At 41.3% G+C, this 23,887-nt stretch overlaps 1 protein-coding gene across 8 annotated transcripts in view; it reads left to right on the top strand.

Moving 5' to 3' along the window:
* Positions 1-23,887, top strand: part of myo9aa (myosin IXAa) — a 108,106-nt gene that overhangs the window by 56,626 nt on the left and 27,593 nt on the right. For 7 of the 8 annotated variants that reach the window (XM_088992102.1, XM_088992094.1, XM_088992096.1 and 4 more), the window contains exons 3-14: positions 5,017-5,111; positions 5,184-5,246; positions 9,740-9,839; positions 11,492-11,545; positions 15,335-15,432; positions 16,085-16,211; positions 17,301-17,390; positions 19,300-19,416; positions 19,532-19,666; positions 20,215-20,336; positions 21,648-21,789; positions 23,168-23,363. In XM_088992102.1, the coding sequence (XP_088848228.1) occupies positions 5,017-5,111; positions 5,184-5,246; positions 9,740-9,839; positions 11,492-11,545; positions 15,335-15,432; positions 16,085-16,211; positions 17,301-17,390; positions 19,300-19,416; positions 19,532-19,666; positions 20,215-20,336; positions 21,648-21,789; positions 23,168-23,363 (1,339 nt within the window). The remainder of the gene's footprint in view (positions 1-5,016; positions 5,112-5,183; positions 5,247-9,739; positions 9,840-11,491; positions 11,546-15,334; positions 15,433-16,084; positions 16,212-17,300; positions 17,391-19,299; positions 19,417-19,531; positions 19,667-20,214; positions 20,337-21,647; positions 21,790-23,167; positions 23,364-23,887) is intronic. The other variant, XM_088992099.1, reaches the window with a different exon arrangement.

Consider the following 23,887-nt stretch of genomic DNA (forward strand, 5'->3'; position numbering starts at 1 on the left):
GCTTCCACTTTAATTTTAAGATTACAAAATCAGAGACCGATAAATAATGATTTCATTTTCACTTTTTATGTAATTTTGTTCTCACCATATTCGACTGTGGGACTAAGAAATATTTTCAACAGGAACATTTTCTTAATTGATATCTAGGTTCGATGAGAAGGTTTCTTCAGCCGTCATCTGTACAAAAGTGAAGGTTTCGGACGTTTCGCCTCCTATCCAAGAGGCTTCGTCAGCGAACTAAAGTCTGACTGGTCGTATCGGCCCCATTTATATATCCCTAATGTCCAGACCTGGTGGCGCCGGACACAGCTATGATAGGTCCCTACTCTCAGGTTGGGGGGGGGCGTGGGACCCCCCCCCCTGTGGCCCCACTGATTGCTTGCTGACTGAGAGCTTACACAGATGATATCTAGGTTGCATTATTTTAAGGATGAATAAATAAACACCCATACACAGGGTTTCTTTGCCAGCACCGGAGCTAGACTGCTTCAAGGCGTGACCAGATTGCACTGTGATAAAGCAAAAAGGTAGATACAGTAGAGCTGGTAGTTATGAATGTGTTTCCCGATGCCTACATTGTCTGTCAAGACATTCATAACCATTTACCATTGTTCCAACCCCAAAAAAATTCTATTTGTTTTTTTAAACAAGTTTGTGGTTAAAAATCAGCAATGTAGAAATAATTGAAAAGACATGACAGAAATGAAACTTTTTCTTGCTAACTCACTTAACCAGAGGGCTCCATCTCCTCCGCTTAAAAATTCTTCTACATTAAGATGCAGAAAATGTAACTCGTGTTTTTTTGTGTTTTTTAATTCATTATTTCATTTTGGGATTCTAATTCAAGGAAATGTTTCATTTACTGTACAAAAAAACATAAGGTCACATCGTCAAAAGATTAATTCTCTACACATACAACACCACCGCCACCTCCCCAAGACACTTCCATACCTTGATTGGTAAATCATCAGGCCCGAGTGTCTTTCCCCCCTTCATCCTCTTCAGCACCCTCCTCACTTCATCCTTGCTAATGTTTGCTACGTCTTGGTCCACAACAGTCACGTCTTCTACTCTTTGTTCCTTCTCGTTTTCCTCATTCATCAATTCTTCAAAGTACTCTTTCCATCTTACCATCACACTACTGGCACATGTTAGTACATTGCCATTTCTGTTTCCTGCCCCAACATGTCCATTGAAGTCTCCACCAATTACAACCCTCTCACTTCTCGGGATGTTCTGTATGACTTCATCAGGGTCCAACCAAAATTTCTCCTTCGCCGCTAGCTCACATCCTACTTGTGGGGCATACGCACAAACAACATTGAACATCACAACTTCAATTTGTAGCTTCAGATTCATCATTCTATCTGATACTCGTTTTACTTCTAAGACATTCCTAACAAACTCCTCTTTTAAGATAACCCCAACTCCATTTCTCTTTTTGTCTTCACCATGATAGAACAACGTAAACCCTGACCCTAAGCTTCTAGCCTTGCTCCCTTTCCACCTAGTCTCCTGGACACACAGTATGTCTACCTTCCTTCTCTGCATCATGTCAACCAGCTCTCGACCTTTACCTGTCATTGTTCCTACATTCAAAGTTCCTACTCTTAGTTCTATACTCTTGGCGTTCCATTTCTTTCTTTTCCTCCGGGCACACATCCCTCCTCTCCTTCTTCGACCAACAGTAGTCAATTTTTCACTGGCACCCTGAAGGTCAACAGTACCAATGGCGGCCGTTGTTAACCCGGGCCTCGACCGATCCGGTATGGTTTGATTCGCATATTTGTTTTGGCAATTTTTTTTACGTTGGATGCCCTTCCTGACACAACCCTCTGTATTTATCCGGGCTTGGGACCGGCACAACAAGACACTGGCCTGTGCCCCCTATGTATATATATACTGTGTTTGTCCTCTTTGGCAAGAGATGACCATCTTCACTGGAATGGGGGGTGGTGAAGATGACTTGCGCGTGAGTTTGATTAAAGTGAAGGAGAGTTGCGCAATGTCGTCTGCCTCACTCTCTCGTCCCAGCCCATCTGAATTCAGTGGCAAGACGGAGTCAAGACGACTGGGGATGGGTCGGGATGCAGTGGATGACCACAGTGTTCTATGTGTCTCACTGTGCCCTACTTGCGCTCCACAGCGCTTTGCTGGGCCCACCTTCATGCCCGTTGAACCAGTCTAGTGGTTTCCTCCACGCAATCTGCTGGGCCCAGGCTTTACATGCATAGGTAGACAAGCCCTACAATAACCTACTGTCTATGTGGCATGCTCACTTAGACAGGGAGACGCGGGGTACATATACTGTACATAAATATATACACATATACACACATATACACGCATATACATATACACCTACATATACATAAACATATAATAATAATATCCATCCATTCATTTTCCATACCGCTTATTCCTCTTTAGGGTCGCGGGGGGTGCTGGAGCCTATCCCAGCTGTCTTCGGCACGAGGCAGGGGACACCCTGAATTGGGTACCAGCCAATCCCAGGGCACACAAAGACGTACAACAGTCACACTCACACCGAGGGACAATTTGGAGTGTTCAATCTGCCTGCCATGCATGTTTTTGGAATGTGGGAGGAAACCGGAGGACCCGGAGAAAACCTACACGGGCCCAGGGAGAACATTCAAACTCCCCACAGGGAGGCCGGAGCAGGATGCGAACCGGCGATATCTGCACTGTGAAGCCGCCGTGCTAACCACTTGACGACCGTGCCGCCCAGATGATGATAATAATAACAAATAATAATAGAAACTCAAAGAAAGAAGGAGAATCATTTTTATTTTTCTGAAATAATTCATCTGCAGTTAGCCACATCATCCTTCCATGCATTTTCCGTACCGCTTATTCCTATTCAGGGTCACAGGGCATGCTGGAGCCTATCCCAGCTGTCTTCGGGCACGAGGCCACATCGGAGTTGTGAAAACAGATAATCCTCTCTTTGTGGCACACGCTGGAGTAAGTGACTGCTTCACCGCGTTTGATCCTACTGCAGGTGACCATTTTGGCCATGGTTCCTCTGAAATTCATCAATCAGCCATCTGTAGCAAAATATGCCGTAGAAATATGCTGTACACCCGTTTTTATGCACGCTTCATTGTTGTCACTTCTCACATCTTGAACACTTACTGTTTATTGCACAGTGTAGATTCCAAACAAATACAGCTGTCAACATTTTTTTTTCATTGGCTGGATCCAGCATGAGGACACAGACTAATTGTATGCTATCCTTGTCTGACCTTGACTTCCTGAACCAGCCAGAATGTGAGCAGAATACTAACCCTTCCTCCATTTGAGCATTTATTTTGTGGGAAGTGATGGAGTGTGTGTGCAATTTTCTGATTCCAGTGATTTCAGAGAAAGTTCATGAAGGACAAATATGTGGCAGCTATCCTGTGTTTGTGAGCCAGGATGTGAAAGTAGTATAGAGGTCAATGTCTCTGAATTCTTCTGGTCTCCCTTGAATGGAAAGGTTCAGCTTCCCTCCAAAAACTTTAAGTTGGCCAAAAAATTCTATTCATATTCTTATGCTTGAAGCCATATCCGACCCATGCTTCACGGCTAGGCAAAATATTTTATCATCCTATTGTTTCTAATCCTCATCTTAAATTGAAAATGGTTTGCAATTATCAGTATTAAATGTAATTTTCCAACTTTTTCATCTTGACTGTTTGTAAGAACACCAACTAACTATCCTTTCCTCCTGCTTGAGTCATTTTTGTTCCAGGGCGTGGTGAGCCATACATGAAGTCTTTTATTGATTAGTCATTCTAGAGCTGCTGTTGTGCGACAGTGGAAATAATATAAAACAGAGTGAGAATTTTAAGAAGCTTGTCTGTGGAATGTCAACCCAATGCTCTGCAGTATTTGTCTCACCAGCTGAGTCCTCCACACTGCCCGATGATACAGTCACTCTTTTGCAACAGATGCAGCTGTTAGAATCCATACTAGTCCCTATCTGATTCTTGCTTCACTTTATGGAGAAATGTGACAACTGTGGTCTCTTGGGCTACTACTGTTTTTTTGTTATTGACCTGTGAATAAGCAAACACTAATGAGTGTATGCTTATGGTATATTCTAAAGACAGGATGACCCATTGTGAGGTTGGCTTTTTTTTTTTTTTTTTTTTTTGCTAAAGCACCAAATGTAATGCTATTTTCTTTTCAGACGACAACCACCCAGCGGGTGAAATGTAAATGCTGTGTTCTCTTCCAGTTCATTCCCAATTAAGGTTTTTCTTGGACTTTGGATGCTGATTAATTAGCTGACAGGAACTTGAACTGCTCTTACTCCCATCTCTCAGAATATTTTTGCAAGAAAGACAGCATAGACATGAGACTGGTTCAGGGTTGGGTCATGCAGGGGTGTATTCTCAGTCTGGAGACAGACAGCAGCCCTCAGTTATTCACCAAAGAATTTGTTTACTTGTGGCAAAGCTACAAATAACTGCAGAGGGTTTATTGAGGATGAAATAGTACTTCCCCTGCAGGCAGCCATACAATATCAACAGAAGTTGAGGGAAATACACTCGCATCCTACAAAGGCAACCGCTACATGTTCCACATGGCCACACAGACCCCATTCATTATTTTTCGTGTATTTATTACCTTTTAGAGTTGTGCAATGCCGAGCTTACACTGCCAATTGTTTTTTTTTTCTCTGATTACGACCCAAAAACAATGTTCTTCTTCTGTCTCCGGCCGTGATTGTTTGAAACAACGAAAGAGGAAAATCCTGCTCTGCGCCATCCTTACTAACGGCATTTCAACAATGCTGGGTACAAATTCAAAACACCATGTACACTTGATCTGAGAATAAGTTCTTCACACGTCTAAATCTGTTTCAAATACGTCCCTTGACCATTGGCGCTAAAGTCAACGTATCAGATAATACACTGTCTCTTTCTCTACTTGTTCTGTAACTGCCCCGGTATTTGTTCTACATAAGTTTTGTTCTTATCACTGTGTCTTTCTCTGTTTCCTCTTCAGGCATTTGGTAATGCAAAGACAGCCCACAATAACAATTCAAGTCGCTTTGGAAAATTCATCCAGGTTAACTACCAGGAGAGTGGAACTGTGAGAGGGTAAGGAACCACAACATGTTACTGATCATGATGATTTTGAAATCAAGAAATGAATATCTATGATGGTTTCAGAGCATATGTGGAGAAGTACCTCTTGGAGAAATCAAGACTGGTCTATCAGGAGCACAATGAGCGGTAAGTGTTTCTTAGAAAAATATACAGTGATACCACAGCTTACGAACTTAATTGGTTCCCAGAAAAGTCAAAGTCAGCTTTATTGTCAAATATGCTAATATGCATGACATACCTCACAGACCCAGCATGCAAGGCACTTATAATGTGGCTAAAAAAGACGTACAATTGACAACAGACAATACATGTAATTTCTGAATGTAAAGTGAGGTCGTGTCGTATGTAAAGTGACGTAATGTAGTAATGCAAAAACAAACAACAAAAAAAGCGTTGAAGTGAGGTCTTGCAGAAAAAAAACCAGAAAGAACAAAAAATAGAGTTCAGGATGATAGTACAGCGTGTAGCGTGTACTCAAAGTTCGGTGAGTGTGGCAGTGGGAAGGGCCAGGGGTCAGGGCTGGAAGGGAGTTGTGTCTCCTGACTGCCTGGTGGCAGAAACTCTCCTTGAGCCTGCTGGTCTTGGCTCGGAGACTCCGCCGTCTTCTACCCGATGGCAGCAGGCTGTGGGAGGGGTTGGTGGGATCGCCAGCGATCCTGATGGCTCTACGGGTGAGGCAGGTGTCCTAAAGAGGGGGTGGGGGGACACCGATGATCTTCTCAGCTCTCCTCACGATGCGCTGCAGAGTCTTACGGCAGGACACGGTGCAGGCCCCGTACCACATGGTGATACAGCTGGTCAGGATGCTCTCGATGGTACCGCGGTAGAAGGAGGTCGTGATGGGGGTCGGGGCTCCAACTCTTTTGAGATTGCGGAGGAAATACAGGCGCTGGTGGGATCTATTGGCCAGTGATGCTGTGTTGTGGCTCCAGGACAGGTCTTCGGATATGTGCACTCCCAGGAACTTGGTGCTGCTCACTCTGTACACTGCAGCATCGTCGATGTATTGTATACTGTATTTCAACAGTAGCCAAAATGGAACTGTATAGTGCCACTTAGCAGTTTTTTTTGACGACGATACTAGTGCAGCGTGTTCTACCGGAAACAAATTCCTTGTGTGTTCTACATACTTGGCAATAAAGATGATTCTGATTCTGATTCTGATTCTGATGGTTAGTGGAGCATGCTGAGGGTGCACTCTCCTTGAAGTCCACAACAATCTCCTTTGTCTTCTCCACATTCAGACAGAGATTGTTGTCCTTGCACCACGTGGCCAGGCGGCTGACCTCGTCCCTGTAGGCTGTCTCCTCATCATTGTTGATGAGGACCACCACAGTTGTGTAATCTGCAAACTTTATGAAGAGGGTAGAGCTGGGTGATGATGGTGAGCAGTCATGTGTGAGCAGAGTGAAGAGGAGGGGCTCAGCACACACCCCGGGGGGGCCCCTGTGTTCGGCGTGATTGTGCTGGAGGAGTTTCCAACTCTGACTGCCTGTGGTCTCCCCGTCAGGAAGTCCAGCAGCCAGTTGCACAGGGAAGTGCTGATCCCCAGTTTGCTCAGTTTGTCGGTGAGCTGTTGGGGGATGATTGGTGTTGAATGCTGAGCTGAAGTCGATGAACAGCATTCTGACGTAGGAATCTCTGGTCTCCAGGTGAGTGAGCGCTGTGTGGAGCGCATTGGAGATGGCGTCATCGGTCGAGCGGTTGGGCCGATATGCAAACTGGAAATGGCCGTGGTGTCTTGGTGGTTGTCTTCCAAACATATATTTCCCATAAGAAACCATTAAAATGAGAATAATCCATTTCCAGGTCCCCGTAAAACATAATTTCCGACTAAATAAGCCTTAAAACTACACAAAATATGCCTTATTTTATGTATAATAAATGTGCTATTGTATTGTAATTAAAGAGATCTGAGAACTATATAATAAAGTCGTTTTATTTACCTTTGTGATGGTCGTTGATGTAGTTGCCTCTTGATATTTGAGTGAAGTTGCCGTGCTTTCTGGGCTATAATACCCTCACTCACACTGTCCCCTGCTAGCTGATTTTCTGTAATCCAAATTAACAGTTTTTCAACCTCTTCTATTGCCCGAGACCATTGCTTAGACAACACGGAAATGCCCTTAGCCATACACACACCTTAATAGCATCCTTGTTCTTAAGGATGGTAGTAATTGTAGACTTAGCATACTGGTACTGGGACGCTAAGTCACATAAACACACACCTCATTCGTGTTTTTCGATGATCTCCTTCTTCTGCTCGACCATAATTTTCTTTTGTGTCCTCTTTGGCTTAACACTAGCAGTCCCATAATAGCAAAAGTACGACCCTTGATAACAACCCACGTCCACACTCAAAGAAAGGGGGTGACAAAAACTAGTCCACCAGGCACCGTGGCACTGTTCAACCATGTGGTTTGGTGTTCATCCGCCGAAAACTAGTTAGTCAGCCAAGACTATATGCTCGCGAAATTATTGTTTGTGTGGTGAAAAGTTCGTGAGCTAAAGCGTTCGTAAGCTGAGGTACCACTGTATAGCCAAACTTCAATCACATAGATATGCATTACAGGAAATTCCAGTGGTGCATTGTGTGCTCATTATGTAATGTGTATTGAAATGTGAAGTCACCCCAAAACTTGTATAACTTTACGGTTTTACTTTTTGGTAGACAATATGTATCAAGAAGATGATAGAAAATGGCACCTGCAGCGCCTTCTCTCTATCCTTTGATTGAGAAGAAGAGACATTTCATATGTGCTGTATCTTTGATGTTGTCAAAGAGGACATGAAGGTAGCTGCTGTGAGAGAAGAGGATGCACAAAACCGGGTTAGCTGGAGGACATTGATTTGCTGTGGCGACCCCTGAAGGGAAAAGCCGAAAGGAAAAGAAGAAGAAGAAGCTATATGTTGCCCATAGAGCACATTTGACAATAAAGTTGACCTGAACTTGAACTTGTTTCAAGTGTGTCACTTTTCTCCAGTACCAGTAATAAGGAACAGCGGAAGCTTAAAGGTCAAGAGCAAAGTAAACTCGGCCAACCATCTTTTGAGTAATACTTGGAGCAAAAACTATTTTCAGCATAGATTTTTTTTTTAACCTAACCCACCCAGATTCATAGTTGGACCCATTGCAACACGCTTAACAATAGCACTGCTTTTGTTCGGCAAGTTCTGGCGAGTGACGTCATGTCATAGGCACATAAGAGGACCTGAAAATCTGAATGACAGTTTCATTTTCTCGCATCAGTTTTATCCCGGCGTTGTCTTTGTTATGGTCACTTAAAAGACTTGCGTTAGCTCACCGAGATTTGCAGAAAAGGTACGTTTGACTATCAATGCGTAACTCTGACTGTTGTTTATGAAAACATTCAATTCAAAATATTATAATGCATTTTCTGGTGTATAAGGAACACCCAATAGCCTCAATTTTCTCCAAAAAATGACCATGTGTCTTATACGCAGGTGCAGCTTATATATGAAGTAAAGTTGAGCCAACCGAGGTCTCACAACACCTGTCTGCAGCCACCGACTCACTTTTCCTTAGTAGAAGTAGTGCGTAACCCCAGCCTATACTGTAGCATTGTATAATGTGGTGTGCTTTATGTTTCATCATTATAAGTCATTATAAGTGCCTTGCATGCTGGGTCCGAGAGGACAGTAATTTCATCTGTGCTGTATGTCATGCATATTAGCATATGTGACAATAAAGCTGCCTTTGACTTTGACTTTTGATTTGGAAAACCTTTATCTATTTATATATTTGGAAAACTTTTTTTCATTCATTGAAGGTGCGCCTTATAGTCCGTGCGCCTTATATATGGAAAAGGTTTGAAAATACACCATTCATTGGGCGTGCACCTTATACTCTGGTGTGCCTTATACAGCAGCAAATGCGGTACTCGTCCATATAATGCTGTCATCATAGATGTAAGTGTGCATCGGGAGAATTTGTGTTTTTTTGTTTTGGTTACCAAAGTATACCATATGGGCACATTTTCTGTATCAGCATTTACAGTATATCTTGCCAACAGCATCCTCTTCCTTCAACACATGGATCTCTTCAAATAAATTTGAAACCTCGCTTTACTAATCGATTTCTTACTCTCTTTGTACACTTTCCACCAAGTGTTGTCTGGAAGTGACAAGTGAAGTACTTTTGGGTTTGTCGCTCAGCATCTCATTTCGGAAAGAACGATTCCTTTTGCAAACGTTCAATAATTATTTGTGACATAAAATATATTGTATTTGGGATTTTCTAAAAATCAATCAAGGGGCTATCGGAAGTTTACAGTTGATCTTTGTTTGGGGTAGAATAATCTGCATTTTAATTGCTGCAAAACCAGCGGCCAAGAAATGGCCATTTGTTAAATCTTGTATAACTGCACACTGCAGGTGTTTATAATTAACACCAAAGCTAAACGCTACGTGTCATGGAAATAAGCACCCCCACTCTTCTTTGAAAATGCATTGTTTTTTTTTCTTTTTTGGCCATTAATAAGCATCTTAAGAGAGCGAAATGGTGATTTTTATGACATACATCAAAGTTGTTTTTTTTCTTGTTTTATTTGTTTGTTATGTTGAAGTCCTCAATGAGGTTACTCTGTTGTGTCCTCTAGAAACTACCATGTGTTTTACTACCTGCTGGCAGGAACGAGTGATGAAGAAAGGGCTGCTTTTCACCTCATGAAACCTGAAGAATACCATTACCTCAGTCAGGTAGGACTCACTATCACTATCCTTTAAAGTAGACCCTTTCATTTTAAGCAATAGAAGCTCATGTATTGTTTCTGGCTTGTTGGTATTCTACTGAAGGTTGAACTTTGTTGGATCGGCTCAGATAGAAAAACTTAGTTTTGTCTGGAAGTGGTGTGTTTGTTTTGCACTTTTTAAGATTTAAGTGTGCTTACTTTTGCTGTATGACAATTGGTGTGATGAGGGAAAAATGGAGAAGGGGTGGAACGTGCACCCACACACACAGACTGACAACTGTTAAATGTTAGATGTTAAATGTTAAATGTGCTTCAGCTCATGAGCAAAACAGGTTGGAACAACAATTAAGTCACATTTTCACAATTATGAAATGCTGTGGGGAACATAACATGTGGACAACGTGTCGCTGCCTCAGAGCTTTGACAGCCGTACCATGACTACGGGCGACTTCTTCCCCTCCCATGAAATCGCCTACGCTGAGAGGAGCAGGGAATTCCGTACATTCCTCCTCATCCCTGAGCTGTACAGACAAATATGCATGCATACATAAATTCTACCACATTCTTGCTCTCTCTTCATGATCTTCCTCTTTTGGATGTTGCTTGTTCCCCTTATGTCTCTTCTGTGAAGTGTAAATACACACCCTTGGACAGATTTCACAACCCCCTCATGACCGCCAACTAAGGGCAACCTGTTTTCAGACGTTTTAAGCAGGCTCGGGATTAGCACTCGTTTGTCCACATTCATAACTCTGTTTTCATTGAATCCTGACATTGTCAGGGTGACAAAATGGCTGTTTTACATCTTCCTCTTTTTGCATTATTCCTAATTTTAAAGACTGGGAATATTAAAGCAAGCGTTGCCAAAGCAAACTATGAGTTTTTTTTAGTATTATTATTTTTTATACTAATAGTTGAGAATGTGAGTATTCATAATTACAAAAATGGCCTTCATCGGTTGACAACACAAGGACTCATTTGGAATTTTAAAACTGTCAATGACTCGATATTGTCATCTGTTCAAGTAAAAGTAATAATCAAAAGTCATAGATGACTTATCAAGTTCACTTTATCAAGGGGCCATCCAAAGTTGGTAGAATAACGTAGGCTGTCCCAAAAAACATAAGGAGGATAGCAATAATAAAAGTTCACATGAATCTTGCAAAGGGCATCAACATGTGCATCACAAATATTGGGAATCAAATTGTCAACATTATTTATCAATGTTCCTGTTGAAAAAAAAATGTTGCTAAAATCATTTCTTGAATGCACCCTGTGCACCCCACCACGTGTCCAGTCTTTAGGTACGCTTTATGGATTATGTATTTGTAATATCATTTTGTTACGTCATCTAACAAATAGTTGTGGTTAAGAGACTTAAATGTATGAAATAATAAAAACTCATAGTGAGCTTCGGAGAAAATATGACTGCTATTTTTGCTCTAAAACCAATGTTCAGCAGCTTTGATCTTATGTGCTTGTGCTGTATGTCAAAGTCTATATGTGTATGTGACGTGCAACTATGTTTTTTTAACTGCATGTTGATTGCTGTAACCTGTGTGTCGTACGTGTTCAAGTTGACAATGGATTATGTCATCATGGAATGCTGCCGTCTAATTCTAACCTCATGCTCTGTAAACTCTACCTTAACATTTCCAGATGACAAAGAGAACCCACCGACTCCATTGGGACAGTTACTGTGAGAGCGAAGCGGTCAGTATCTGAGTGTCAGTTGCACATGTACGTTTTCGACAAGCCACAGAAGGCACGGCACATTACCTTTCTGTTTCAGTTCATTTTTTGTGTACCTTTTGGGTATTTCCTGGTTTGCATTGGGTTATTTTTTCTTTTTTTGTATCTGTCCTTATTTTCTCTGTACTTGCCTGTTGGTATGTCTGATCATATACTGACACTGAGTATCTTGTATGGAATCCTTTTTTTTCCTATGATGGTCATATAGTCTTCCACCCTCCAGAAATAAGATCCCCCCCAAGTCACATGAATACAAGGTGTTTGTTTTGTGCAGTTTATGCGGTCATTTTCTTATGGAATGGATACAGGCTGTGTAAAAAAATTCAGGGAAGAGTGTCGCAAAATATATATTTTGAATCGAAAACACATAACTCCTTCTCTAGTTTGACAAAACAAACCAATTGGGCCACATCGTGAGACGAGCAAGTGGTCTCCTGCCCAGTGATGTTCTCCTCAATCAGGGAGTGTCAAATGCGCAAGGATTTGTGAGCAGGCGCCTTGTCCGAGGGCAGACCTTGATCTTTGATCATATTTTTTTTTATTTCTTTGTCAAGGTCACAATAACATTGCAGGTCAATTGTTGTAATCATTATCGTCATCATCCATTCAAAATACATTTTGAATGGATGGTGGTAATTTCCTAATAAGGCAAGTTACTTAATTCTCATTAAACCTACCATTCCCTTTCAATATGCACACCACTATTTGTAGCCTCATTTGCTATTACAGTGAGACCTCAGTTTACGAACTTAATTGGTTCCCAGACAGAGTGTGGAAGCCAAAAAGTGTGTATCACAAAAAAAAAAAATTCCCATGGGAACCCATTAAAATGGGAATAATCCGTTCCCGGGTTTCCATAATATGTACTTTTCAACTAAATAAGCCTTAAAACTGCACACAACATACCTTATTCTATGTATAATAAATGTGCTATTGTATTGTAATGAAAGAAATACACTGCACTGTATAATAAAGTCACTTTATTTACATTTGTGATGTGACACCTGTTGCTTTCTGACTTGTAAGGTCTTACGAAGCTGAGGCATCACATTATCGTTCATCATGTTGATGATTGTCATAGCCACAGTCTTTTCTGGATGGAACTGTTCGGTAAAAGCCTGCACATCATTCCACTTTGCCAACATTGCCTTGATGAGCTCACTTGATGCTGCAGCCATCTCCTCCTCGTCACCCTCAGATGTTCTCGAACCATCCATTGCTGGCTTTAAAATCCTCAATAAGCGCGAACTTCCAGATTGGCGCATGGCGATATCGGCGTGAATTAGCCGTGCTTTCTCGCATAAAATAGCTTTACTCACGCTGTCGCCGGATAGCTGCTTTTCGTTAATCCAAATTAACAGAACTTTTACAACTTCTTCGATTGCCCGAGACCGTCGCTTTGAGAGCATGGAAACACCTTTTGCAACAGACGCACCTTTGATGGATTCGCTGTTCCGGAGAATGGTAGCAATGGTTGACTTAGCATAGCCGTGCTCGGCCACTAAATCACACAAACGCACACCTCGTTCGTGTTTTTCAATTATTTCCTTCTTCTCAGCAACAGTGATTTTATTTTGTGTCTTCTTGGGCTGAACACGAGCCTGTGGTGAGTTTTTTTTTTTTTTCGGTCCCATAATAGTAAAATTATCAGCAAAAAGCTCCAAGGAGGCGATCAACGTGTGCATTCAATGAGAGGGGTTGTGGCAAGGTGGCCCGGCTGGAGCGCTGTTCGGTCGTGTGCTTCCACCGAAGATCACTCCGCCAGATCCGAAGGTCATGTGCTTTGGTGTTTTTCCGCCGAAGATTACTCCACCAGCCGTGGTGGAGTCATCAGGAAAATATGCATATTTCAAGGTTTAATTTTCATAAATATGACGTTCGTAAGACGAAAAGTTCGTAAGATAAGGTGTTCGTAAGCTGAGGTCTCACTGTACTGCGATTTTCATTCATTTTTAAGAGACTTGATACTTTTTTCCAAGATCAAAGGGTTGGGGCTAGAAATTTGATGCAATATAGTTTTCTTTAGTCCCAAAATGTGAATCTCCACTCCAGTACGACTGAAAACAAGATAAGAAAAAAAACTGTCTCACAATGAAGAACTTCACTAGATATTTATATCTGGGTCGAATATGATACAGTATTCTTATTCACGGATCGTCAAAAGAAGTGTGGAAAAGTGGAAAAGCACACCCCACCCTCCCTCATATTTGTGTAAGGTGAGCAATGGAATGTTTACATGTGGGGATGAGTTATTTGCCAGTCAGACGTTCCAAGAATATATACTGTCAGCATTTTTTACATTAAAACCCCCTCTCTTGTCAGGTGAAATTATTTGCGCACAAACTTCACCTATTCATTGTGCTACTCTGCATCCATGAAGAACTTTTGTCATTCAGAGAAACTCCATCCTGTCGAAATGTTTTTTTTTTTCAATTTGAAGAAGGAAAGGAGCATAAAACAATCGCAAATCATGAAGCAAATGAATACAACCTGGTGCATTAGTTAGCATGTTTACACACAAATCGAGAGGGCCTCTGTTTGATTCTTTGCTTCTGTTTTCTTTGTGGACTTAGCACATTCTCACCACACTCGTGCAGGTTTTCTCTAGGTCTTGCGGCGACCTCCCTCATTTGAAGAACATAAAGGTCTGGTTAATTATTCATAGGTATGCATGTGGCTATGAATGGTCTTGTGTCCTGCAAGTGGCTGACAACCAGTTGAGGGCGTCGCTTGCCTCGAGCCCAAAGTCAGCCGGGCTCGGCCACAGCTCAACTGCAATACCAAAAAAAGATACAAGATGATGATATTATCCCAGAACAGTTTTCAAGCAACTGGTTTGTATTCATCCACGCAAGTCATTGCCATCGACCAGGCAGTTGTTCTTGTTCAGTGATGCAGGAAAAAGGCTTAATAGCTCTCGTGTGACTCTTACATTTTAAACGTTTTTGACGCAACGGAATGTGATGATTATTGCAACCATAGTGGAAAGGCCCATAAAGCAAAGAAGCGGTTTGGAATGCAAGTCATTTTCATATTTGTTTGCTGCCCATTTTGTTTGTCCGCAGCATATTTTGTAAACCTACAGGCCACAACATAACAATCCAAAGACATTGACTCCAAAAGCCGCATTACATTTTGGTGCGTGTCACAAATACGCTGTCAAAACAGTATTTACAGCACCGCCAATTATAGTTGTATTGTGTTACACTTCAATGCATCATATGGAAGTATATTTATCATAAAGTTTGCACCTCTTTTTGGTTTATGAGAGGTATAAATAAATAAATTATGAAAGCCTTCTGACCCAACGAACTACCAGTTGTAGACTTGAGTTTAGGTAATTAGCCCTGTCATGTAGTTAAAATTGATTTCTTTCTGGAATACATTTAGGATACAGACGACCCTTCCCATTTACTGAGGGCATTCAAGTTATTTCTGTATTGTATAGCACACAAGATTGTTTTCTTCATGTTCTGGCTGGCGAATGTTCCCTTCAGCTGTTTTCAGCAATCCTGTCAGCATGGTCCAATGCTCGCGGTGATGCTTGAGGCCATCGTTTTGCTCTTCCACTCTCTAGTCTAAACAAAAATTCCCTCTTTTGAAAATCATCTTTGCGAGACGCTGTAAACATAAAAACATGAATGCAGGGTTTATTTCAGCAATGTCAGTCAGTGCTTCTCCACTTCATAGCACGTTGCCTTTTGCTACAGTGTAATGAGCGTAATGACTCCTTGTTTCCACATTCTGCAGGACTGCTTCACAGTCGAAGGAGAAGATTTGAAGCACGACTTTGAGAGGCTTCAGTTGGGGATGGAGATGGTGGGCTTTCTTCCTTCCACGCGAAAACAGTGAGTGATGGACATGTACCCGCCCACTCAAACGCACGCACACCAAAGTTGTAACACACACACACACACGCAAACGCACACAAACACACACACACACACACACATGCACATGCACGCACTCTGTGAAAAAAGAAGTCTTGCATTGTCAACATGATAGTCTGCTTGACTTTACAGTGTCCCATAAACTGATGATGAAAACACAAATCCAAATTCCTTTGGCCATAATTATACAGTTTTAAATTTTTACGTTCATTTTGTGAAAAAAAAATTGAGATACTGTACTCGCATTGTTTTATTTTTGTTATGTTTGGTATGCCGCTTATGCAACTACAGAATTTTAGTTGATTATTTTTACTTTTACAAAAATGAAAATTGTAATTAAAAAGTCCCATTGTTGGAAGAAGCTTTAAAATTATTTATTTTCCTTTGTTTTTTGTTTTTGTTTTTTTTATCCCACAAATGATTTTAACAACACTGCATCTATGCAAAGTACATAAATATGTTTAAGTTAGAGTCTAATTCAAGGGAAAACATAAACAAATAGTTTTTAACCTAATGTACCTTTTTTCATGTACTGATCATTTTTTTCTCATAATCAATGCAATTGAGATTGTACAGAACATACCAGTTTTTATTTCCATTTTTCTTTCAGGATCTTCTCTTTGCTCTCTGCCATCCTCCACCTGGGCAACATTCGCTACAAGAGAAAAACCTACAGAGATGACTCTATTGACATCTGTAACCCAGAAGTGCTGCCTGTGGTTTCAGAACTCCTGCAGGTACTCCTCAATCATGCTGTGCCAAAAAGATAAACACTGAAAAGTGTTTCCACATTTACTCTCTTGAATTTCTGTTCCGGTTAATCAGCACGGATACCGACCAAGTCGAATTAAAATCGGCAGCTTGGGTTTTTGTCAAAGTCAAAAATGTCCAAAGTAAACAATTACAAGAATAGCTCATCACAGAGCGAGTATTTAAAGATGATGCTGAATGCAGAGCAAGATGTCTCTCTTTATTCCTTTTTGTTTTGGAAAAGATGGATTATTACTGTCAACAGTACTTTGAGTCTTACTGAGAGTCAGCATTTAGGCATGTATGATATGTTTTGGTCATTTTTGTGAGGCCATCGAAGTGGCATCATCTGTGACTCTTGGTTGCAGTGCTTGCCAGTTGCAATGGTAATCCTTCATTGCTCATGAAATCAGTCCCTTGCTGTTACTTTGCACCCAAAGTTTATTTCATTTCATTTCATGACAGTAGTTAGTGATTATATGCATATGCAAGACTGATTTTTCTCAATGACGAAAAACATGCCCCGAATATGATCGGGACACTAGGCAGCCGTTGTTTGTAAAGCTTTAGATAATGGACTTCTGATTCAGGTTAAACATGGCTGCCCATCCTTATTGAATATATTAACTCATTTATTGCCAGACGTACAAAAAGGTGACCACTTTTTGTCATTTTCACTCAAATTCCAGGAGCCACAGAATATTGAATTTTAGGACTACATAAACATTCAATACAGCATTCAAAACCTTAGACTCTATTCTTTCATCAGGAAAACGAGTTATTACCTAAATTATATGGGTCGAGAGTGATATGAGGTGCAAGTAGGGTCAGCTGTACCCCCCCCCCCCCCCCCCCCCCCCCCCCCCCCCCCCGTGGAATGGAAAAAAACCCGAACAAATACCATTAACAAATAAATTCGGTAATGGCAGTGAATGAGTGAATGTCATTTTGTCTCCTGACAAGCTTCCATCCCAGCAGTTCTTTTTGCAGGCATTCACAATGATATTGATGTCAAAAATTGTCATCCTTCACCTACATAAACCTCAGTTCATTATTCTTTGTCATGTCATGGTCAGGTCAAAGAAGAAATGCTGATTGAAGCGCTGACAACGCGGAAGACGATTACTGTGGGCGAAAAGCTAATTGTCCCTTACAAACTGGCAGAGGTGAGGATTCCTCAAGTGGTATCAACCATAAATACACATTATAGTCAGTCAGGTATGTACAGAATGTACAGTTGACTTGAAGCCAATTGTGGTTCAACTCCAAATGACTCTCTTGGTGTGCAGCGTGTCTAGGGGCGCTTTGCCAACTCAATAAGTCAACTCTCCAGCCTGACCTGGACATGTTAACAGGACAGCCAGGACCAAGAGCAGACCTGCTCTTGTAGTCTTACTCCTGCTCCGCCAGTCTGTAGTCACACATGAACAAGCACGCACACACACACACACACACACACACACACACACACACACACACACACACACTGCCACACACCCACAGTCTGTTAGCATGTTTCGAGATGGTCAGACTTTTCAAGCCCCTGCATGGTTTTCATTGGGAACTTTGGTTGGAAAACAAATAAAAGTCAAGGTCTGCAGATGCGAGCCATCTGAATGAGTCAAAGGACATCCGCAGCTTAACAAATTGATTAGATACCACCCAATGTCAGGTTGATGCTAGATCAGCTTTAAGTTTATAGCATTGGTCATTATCGACATTGTTTTTTTATTCATATATTTTATTACGTGCACTGTACGGTACTGTATTCTTTTGCATCGTGTAAAATGAGTGCTTTGGCTAAATCACAGTTGGGTAGCGCATTTAGTAAATGTGTTAAAGACTGTTCATGGATGCCTCTAGTGACGCCACTTGGTATGAGTAAACACATTCAGCTCATGCATTCCTCGCAGCATCTTACATTCGGTATTTGATATTTCAAGAGTGGCAGTCACCCTCTCTTCGCTTCGATTTGATTTAATCAAAAAATATCTATTCTCATCCCAAAGAATGTGTCCCAAGGGTAAGGACCAATGTTGTACACATTCTCTTCAAGGCGGTCACAAATTCCCCAATGTTTGAGGCCTCTTTTGACTGTTTTTGCTGCACACTGGGTGGTCTCATCATAAATAATGCTGAAGAGCGCAACAATGCACTTGCCTTTTCAATACATTCATTTGCATTAAAAACCTCGAAGAAACTCTTGAAAGGGTTTTGTCATTTGGTTTAGAGTTGTGGTGTTGTTCGAATATGGAATGTTTTGAGTCGGACTTCCTCTAAATAATGAAACGCTTCTGACTGATTCACGAAAGCATGCAAGAGACAATTTCCTCGAACTTTCAATGGATATTTTCCTCAATTCTTCTTCTTTTCCTTTTGGCTTTTCCCTTCTGGGGTCGCCACAGCGAATCAATGTCATCCATTTAACCCGGTTTTGTGCATCCTCTTCTATATTTTCCTCAATTCATGATTTCGATATTTGGATTGAGTTTTTTTTTTCAAATGACATCTGACTTGGTTGATTACTTGGAGGGAAAGGGGCTGTTGCTTTGGGTCCCCATTGTGAAGTTTTTTTTTCTTTTTAAAAATGGACTCACCTCTCCAATCGAAAGGTCAAATTGACGTTTCAGATTTTTACTCGATAATTTGAGAAGAGACCTTTCCAGAAATAAACTCACTCTATAAAAAAAACTTGGTTCACCCAAGTTTGTGCAAACATGGTTTGCAAGATTTACTTATGTTACATCAATTCTACATAGTATACCTACAATATTGAAATATTGTCATTTGATTTGACATACGTGCATTATTTTGTCCGCGCTTTGTGTTTGTGTGTTTTGTTTCATACAATTCGATCAATTTGTCTCAGATTGATGGTCTTGTGGGTGTACAGTTTTCCTTTGGACAGATGAAACCTCTAAAATTACTCAGAAGCAAGGTATAGTAGTAAATAAAAAGAGCACAACACAGCAGCTTGAAGCTGTTTAAATCCCCAACAATCCACAAGTGGCACTGGAGAAGCCAACGACATTTACATTACTCCATCTTCCTGTCTGTTTGTGTGTGTACTTTGAGGCTGGTACAGTGAGAGACTCCATGGCAAAGTCTCTGTACAGTGCACTCTTTGACTGGATTGTCTTCAGGATCAACCATGCCCTGCTCAACATCAAGGACCTGGATGAACCCACCAAGGTAGATAACTAGAGACATGCCTGCCGGTAGAATAACACCTGATTAATAAAGCGGAAAGTCAGGCCTGAAATTAATTTGTGATTGTTTGGTGACCAAACATTTTCTGGTCTTGTAGATCTTGTCCATCGGAGTATTGGATATTTTTGGTTTTGAGGACTACGAGAATAACAGCTTTGAGCAGTTCTGCATCAACTTTGCCAACGAGCGTCTCCAGCACTACTTTAATCAGCACACCTTCAAACTGGAACAGGTGAGTGCAACAGACGCGAGTCACTTCTTGTTTGCATCCATGCTGCTAGCTCAAGCAGCGCTGTACTAAATGCTAATTTGCAGAAGCTGCTCATCCCCATCGTTGACATAGTTGCGTCCATCCTCCTTTGTTGTTCATACGATGAACGAATAATCTTTTGGGGTGCATGCATTTTAACCTCTGCAATAAACAGGGTTCACTGTATCCTCTGCCCCGACTAGCCTCCCTTTAACATGAGAACACGATACAGAATGCGCAACGACTTTACTCAATCATCATAATAGGCCTCTCCAATTTTTTTTTATCAAACGTGAAATATTTTCAAGTAAGGGCTATTCCATATTTTAGTGTACGAGTGAAACAGACTGCAGGGATTTTCATGAAGCATCCCCTAGATTAAATCTTTATTGACTAAAGCTCTTTCCCATGGACACAGGAAAAATAACAGGCAAAGGGGAAACAATATTTGAAAGCAAAATTGCCTGCGGAACCTTCTTTTTTTCTTCAGTACAGTTTTGTTGAGAGCGTTGTGTTTGTGTTTCCTGTAGGAGGACTACAGGGCAGAGGGCATAAGCTGGAGGACAATCGACTACATTGACAATACTGACTGCATCAATCTCATCAGCAAGAAGCCCACAGCTTTGTTCCACCTCTTGGATGAAGAGTGCAAGTGAGCCCATTGTTTAATTATTTGGGGAATGTGTGTGTGAAGAGGGGGTGGGGGTGGTCTCCGGTCTGTGGGAAATCACAAGCCTTACCATGAAAAAAAAAAAAAAACAATTATTCATTTGTATTTGTTAATTGCTCTGTCACTCACCTATTATAAACGTCATATTAGAGATCGAGACATTTTGGACCAACTGTAGGACACAGGTGTCAAAGTCAAGGCCCAGGGGCCTAATCTGGCCCATCATATCATTTTATTCGGCCGCGAAAGCAAATCAAGAATGTCAATGCCATGATGCTTGCTAAATTCTTAACAAAAAGTTCGAATTGTTGTATGTAAACCACAATAGCAGTCATTATTCTTGAATTCAGATTTGAAAACGGCTTATTCATTCATTTGTTGTGCGTTCTTTCTGTAATATGTGGAGGAGATGAAACATTCTAATGGTTTCCCCAAATTCATAACGGCCCTCGAGAGGAAACTGTAACTACAATGTGGCCTGCGGCAAAAAATTAGTTTGACACCCCTGCTGTAAAAGCACTTTAGGGAAAGCTGGTCTCTGTTCCTGTGTGATTGTGCCACTGTTTTAAAAAAGCAAGGTCTTAAAAGGAGCGGTTTGCTGCAGACAAACTTGAGAGATGTGAACTCAACTGTATTAAACACCTAGGAGGTGAATTGGAATAGAGATTGTGAGTCAGGCCCACTCATCTGAGATCAGTGATGTCTCCATCATTCATTGAGACATCTTTAGTTTTGTCTTTTGTAATGTATTACGACCCGCTATTTGGACAGTGAAGTTGCTCGAGCCTTAAAGGCCTGCAAAGCATCGGGTCGGCGTTGTTTTGATTGAGCTCAGATTTCAAAAACCCCTGGTGTCTCATTCCTTTGCTCTTCCTGTAATCTGTTGATTTTCCGCAGCGGTTCTGGCTCTTGATAAGAAAAGGGAGCAAGAGACCGTATGAGCTCCAATTGTCTCGCAATGGCTGCATTGTCAGAAGATAAAATGTCGGACTGGTTAAAGATCAAATCGTTTCAATTCATCTGACACAATTGTGGTTGGTAGTGGTGTCTTGTTCTACTCTTTGGATGAAAGATGTTTATCTAGTTATGATTTTAAAGTGAGATGAACATAATAGGAACGGGGTGGCTGATGCCGGTGTGTTTTTCCAAGTGTGTTTGCAACGTGGCTTTAAACAGTGTTTTCATTGGAGAACTCCTCCCTCAAAATGTTTTCATTTGGAGCGCAGATGTAAAAGCCATTGTTTTGCCCTTTGCCAAGATTGTTGCGTGTTCAAAACCTGTCTTGGATTTCAGCTTCCCACAAGCCACCAACCAGACGTTGTTGGATAAGTTCAAGCGGCAGCATGAGGGGAATAGGTACATTGAGTTTCCTGCTGTCATGGAGCCCGCCTTCATTATCCGACACTATGCTGGCAAGGTCAAATATGGTGTCAAGGTCAGTTTGAGCATCACTTTGAGGTTGTACTGGACATTTGTTTGAATTTCCCGAGTTTGTTGACTTATAGAGACTGACATTTGAATCTCAATTCCTCAGATTACTTTGCTAACAAAGTTATAGTCTACCATTTATTGTATTTCAACTGCAGGCTGGGTGGTATCACACAATGGTCACCAGATTTTCTGTCTAAATTAGAAAACACTCATTCTCAGTCACTTGCTTTGTAAATACAACACATGTTAAGCAAAAAAAGCTCTGGAGGACATGTATATTGAATATTAAAATAAGTAATAATAAGTAAAACAGAACCAGAAATTAAAACAATTCCATACTTTTACTCCTGTTGTTTCCTCGCACACGTGAAGGGGCAAAACCAAGGTCATCATTCATAATCACAAACCGTCGATGGTTGGGGCCATCATTAACTCATTCACTGCCAGACGATGTGTGAATATGTATCCACTCCAGTGCCAGGGTTTTTGCCATGTTCACTCAAATTGCAGAACCCAAAGAAGGTTGAGTATTAGGACTACATAACCATTCAATGCAGCGTAAAAAAACGCGAACTTTTTGGTCTGATGAAAGAAGAACGTCTATTTCGAGCTTACTTTGTTGTAGAGTTATCTGCATTGTAAGTGGGGACGGCTGTACAAAAGGTAAATGCCTCCCCCTCGTGGGAGGGACAAACATTACCAGAGGTTTGACCGAAGCTTGAAACACACCACCCCCGCAAGAAAAAACTAAACCCGAACACATTTGGGAATGGCGCTCCGCTTCATGCTTTTTAATTCCCGAATAAATTCAAGAATGGCAGTGAATGAGTGAAGCGAGCACTTGGTGTATAGTATGAATTAAAGTTTTTTTTATCAACAACCGACCTTTGAAGCTCATTTTGTGGGCCCTAGTAATCACCCCCATTTACTATAAATTAATAGAAAGAGCACCTTGGAATTTATCAAATAAACCATAAGATAATTAACCATGAACAAACAAACGAAAAATATCAAGATAACAGTACAGGAGCAGGCCTTGGAGGTGTGCTCCATTACTCGCTGTCAGTCAAAGGCAACTATAAAAATGTGTGTGTAACTCGATAGACCACACATCAATGTTTGGTGTGAAAGCGTGTTATGGAGGACATTGATTAGTAAATGGTGGACATTGTGGAGCACAAAATCAAGCCGGAAAGGACCTGCTTTTCACAAACAAATCAAGCTGTTCATGATTTTAGCTGTAGTGCCATCTGTTTGTGTAATTTCCCCAGTTGCTCATTTGTTTGTTGCAATCCATTATTGTGATCTACCCTGAAATACTCCCTTCTTTGATTTGAAGATGTGTTGTGGCAAACATTTGTCTGTCTCTGTCTTCCACACAGGATTTCCGAGAGAAGAACACAGACCATATGCGACAAGACATCGTGGCGCTGTTGAAGAGCAGCAAGAATGCCTTCATCTGCAGTCTGATTGGCATCGATCCATCAGCCACCTTCCGCTGGGCGGTGCTCCGGGCTTACTTCAGGGCTGTGGTGGCTTTCAGAGAGGCTGGGAAGAGACACACCCCAAGGAGGGCTGGTGAGTACAAAAACAGTCTTCTCACAGGAATTACCGAAACTTTTGTCCGGTTAGGAGTGTACAGTGCCCTGAAAATGAGGAATCAGGCGACCTACTTGATGCGAGTGATATTGTCCAAAAATAAACATGAAAAGAAAAATCGATGTGCTGTAAAATCACATTGATTTTGATATGTAGAGATTTAAACAAGTATTCAAATTAGTTACGGGTTATCACGCAAACATGGAATGTACTGGAGAGCTATGTTTATGAACCTTTGTCAGCAAACTAATGTCTGCTGTAAGCCGAGAAAGTGATTTAAAGCCACCAAATGGCAACCATACCACCCTTAGTTCTATTCCGTTTGTTCCTTGTTGGTGGCTTCTGCCACATCATGACATATTTTATGTTTTTTCAACTGCTGTTCCTTAGCTTTCGTGCTCTGTTCTCTCGTCATATGGCTGACATGTTATTTTTCTTCTCCAGCTCTTTGTCCTTCTCCAAACTTTCCGCCGACACGAATGCCTCTTTTCTATACTTTCACT

Source organism: Hippocampus bargibanti, linkage group LG03 (genome assembly GCF_051943395.1).
Source record: "Hippocampus bargibanti isolate YZ-2025 linkage group LG03, ASM5194339v1, whole genome shotgun sequence".
NCBI classification, from domain to species: Eukaryota; Metazoa; Chordata; class Actinopteri; order Syngnathiformes; family Syngnathidae; genus Hippocampus; species Hippocampus bargibanti.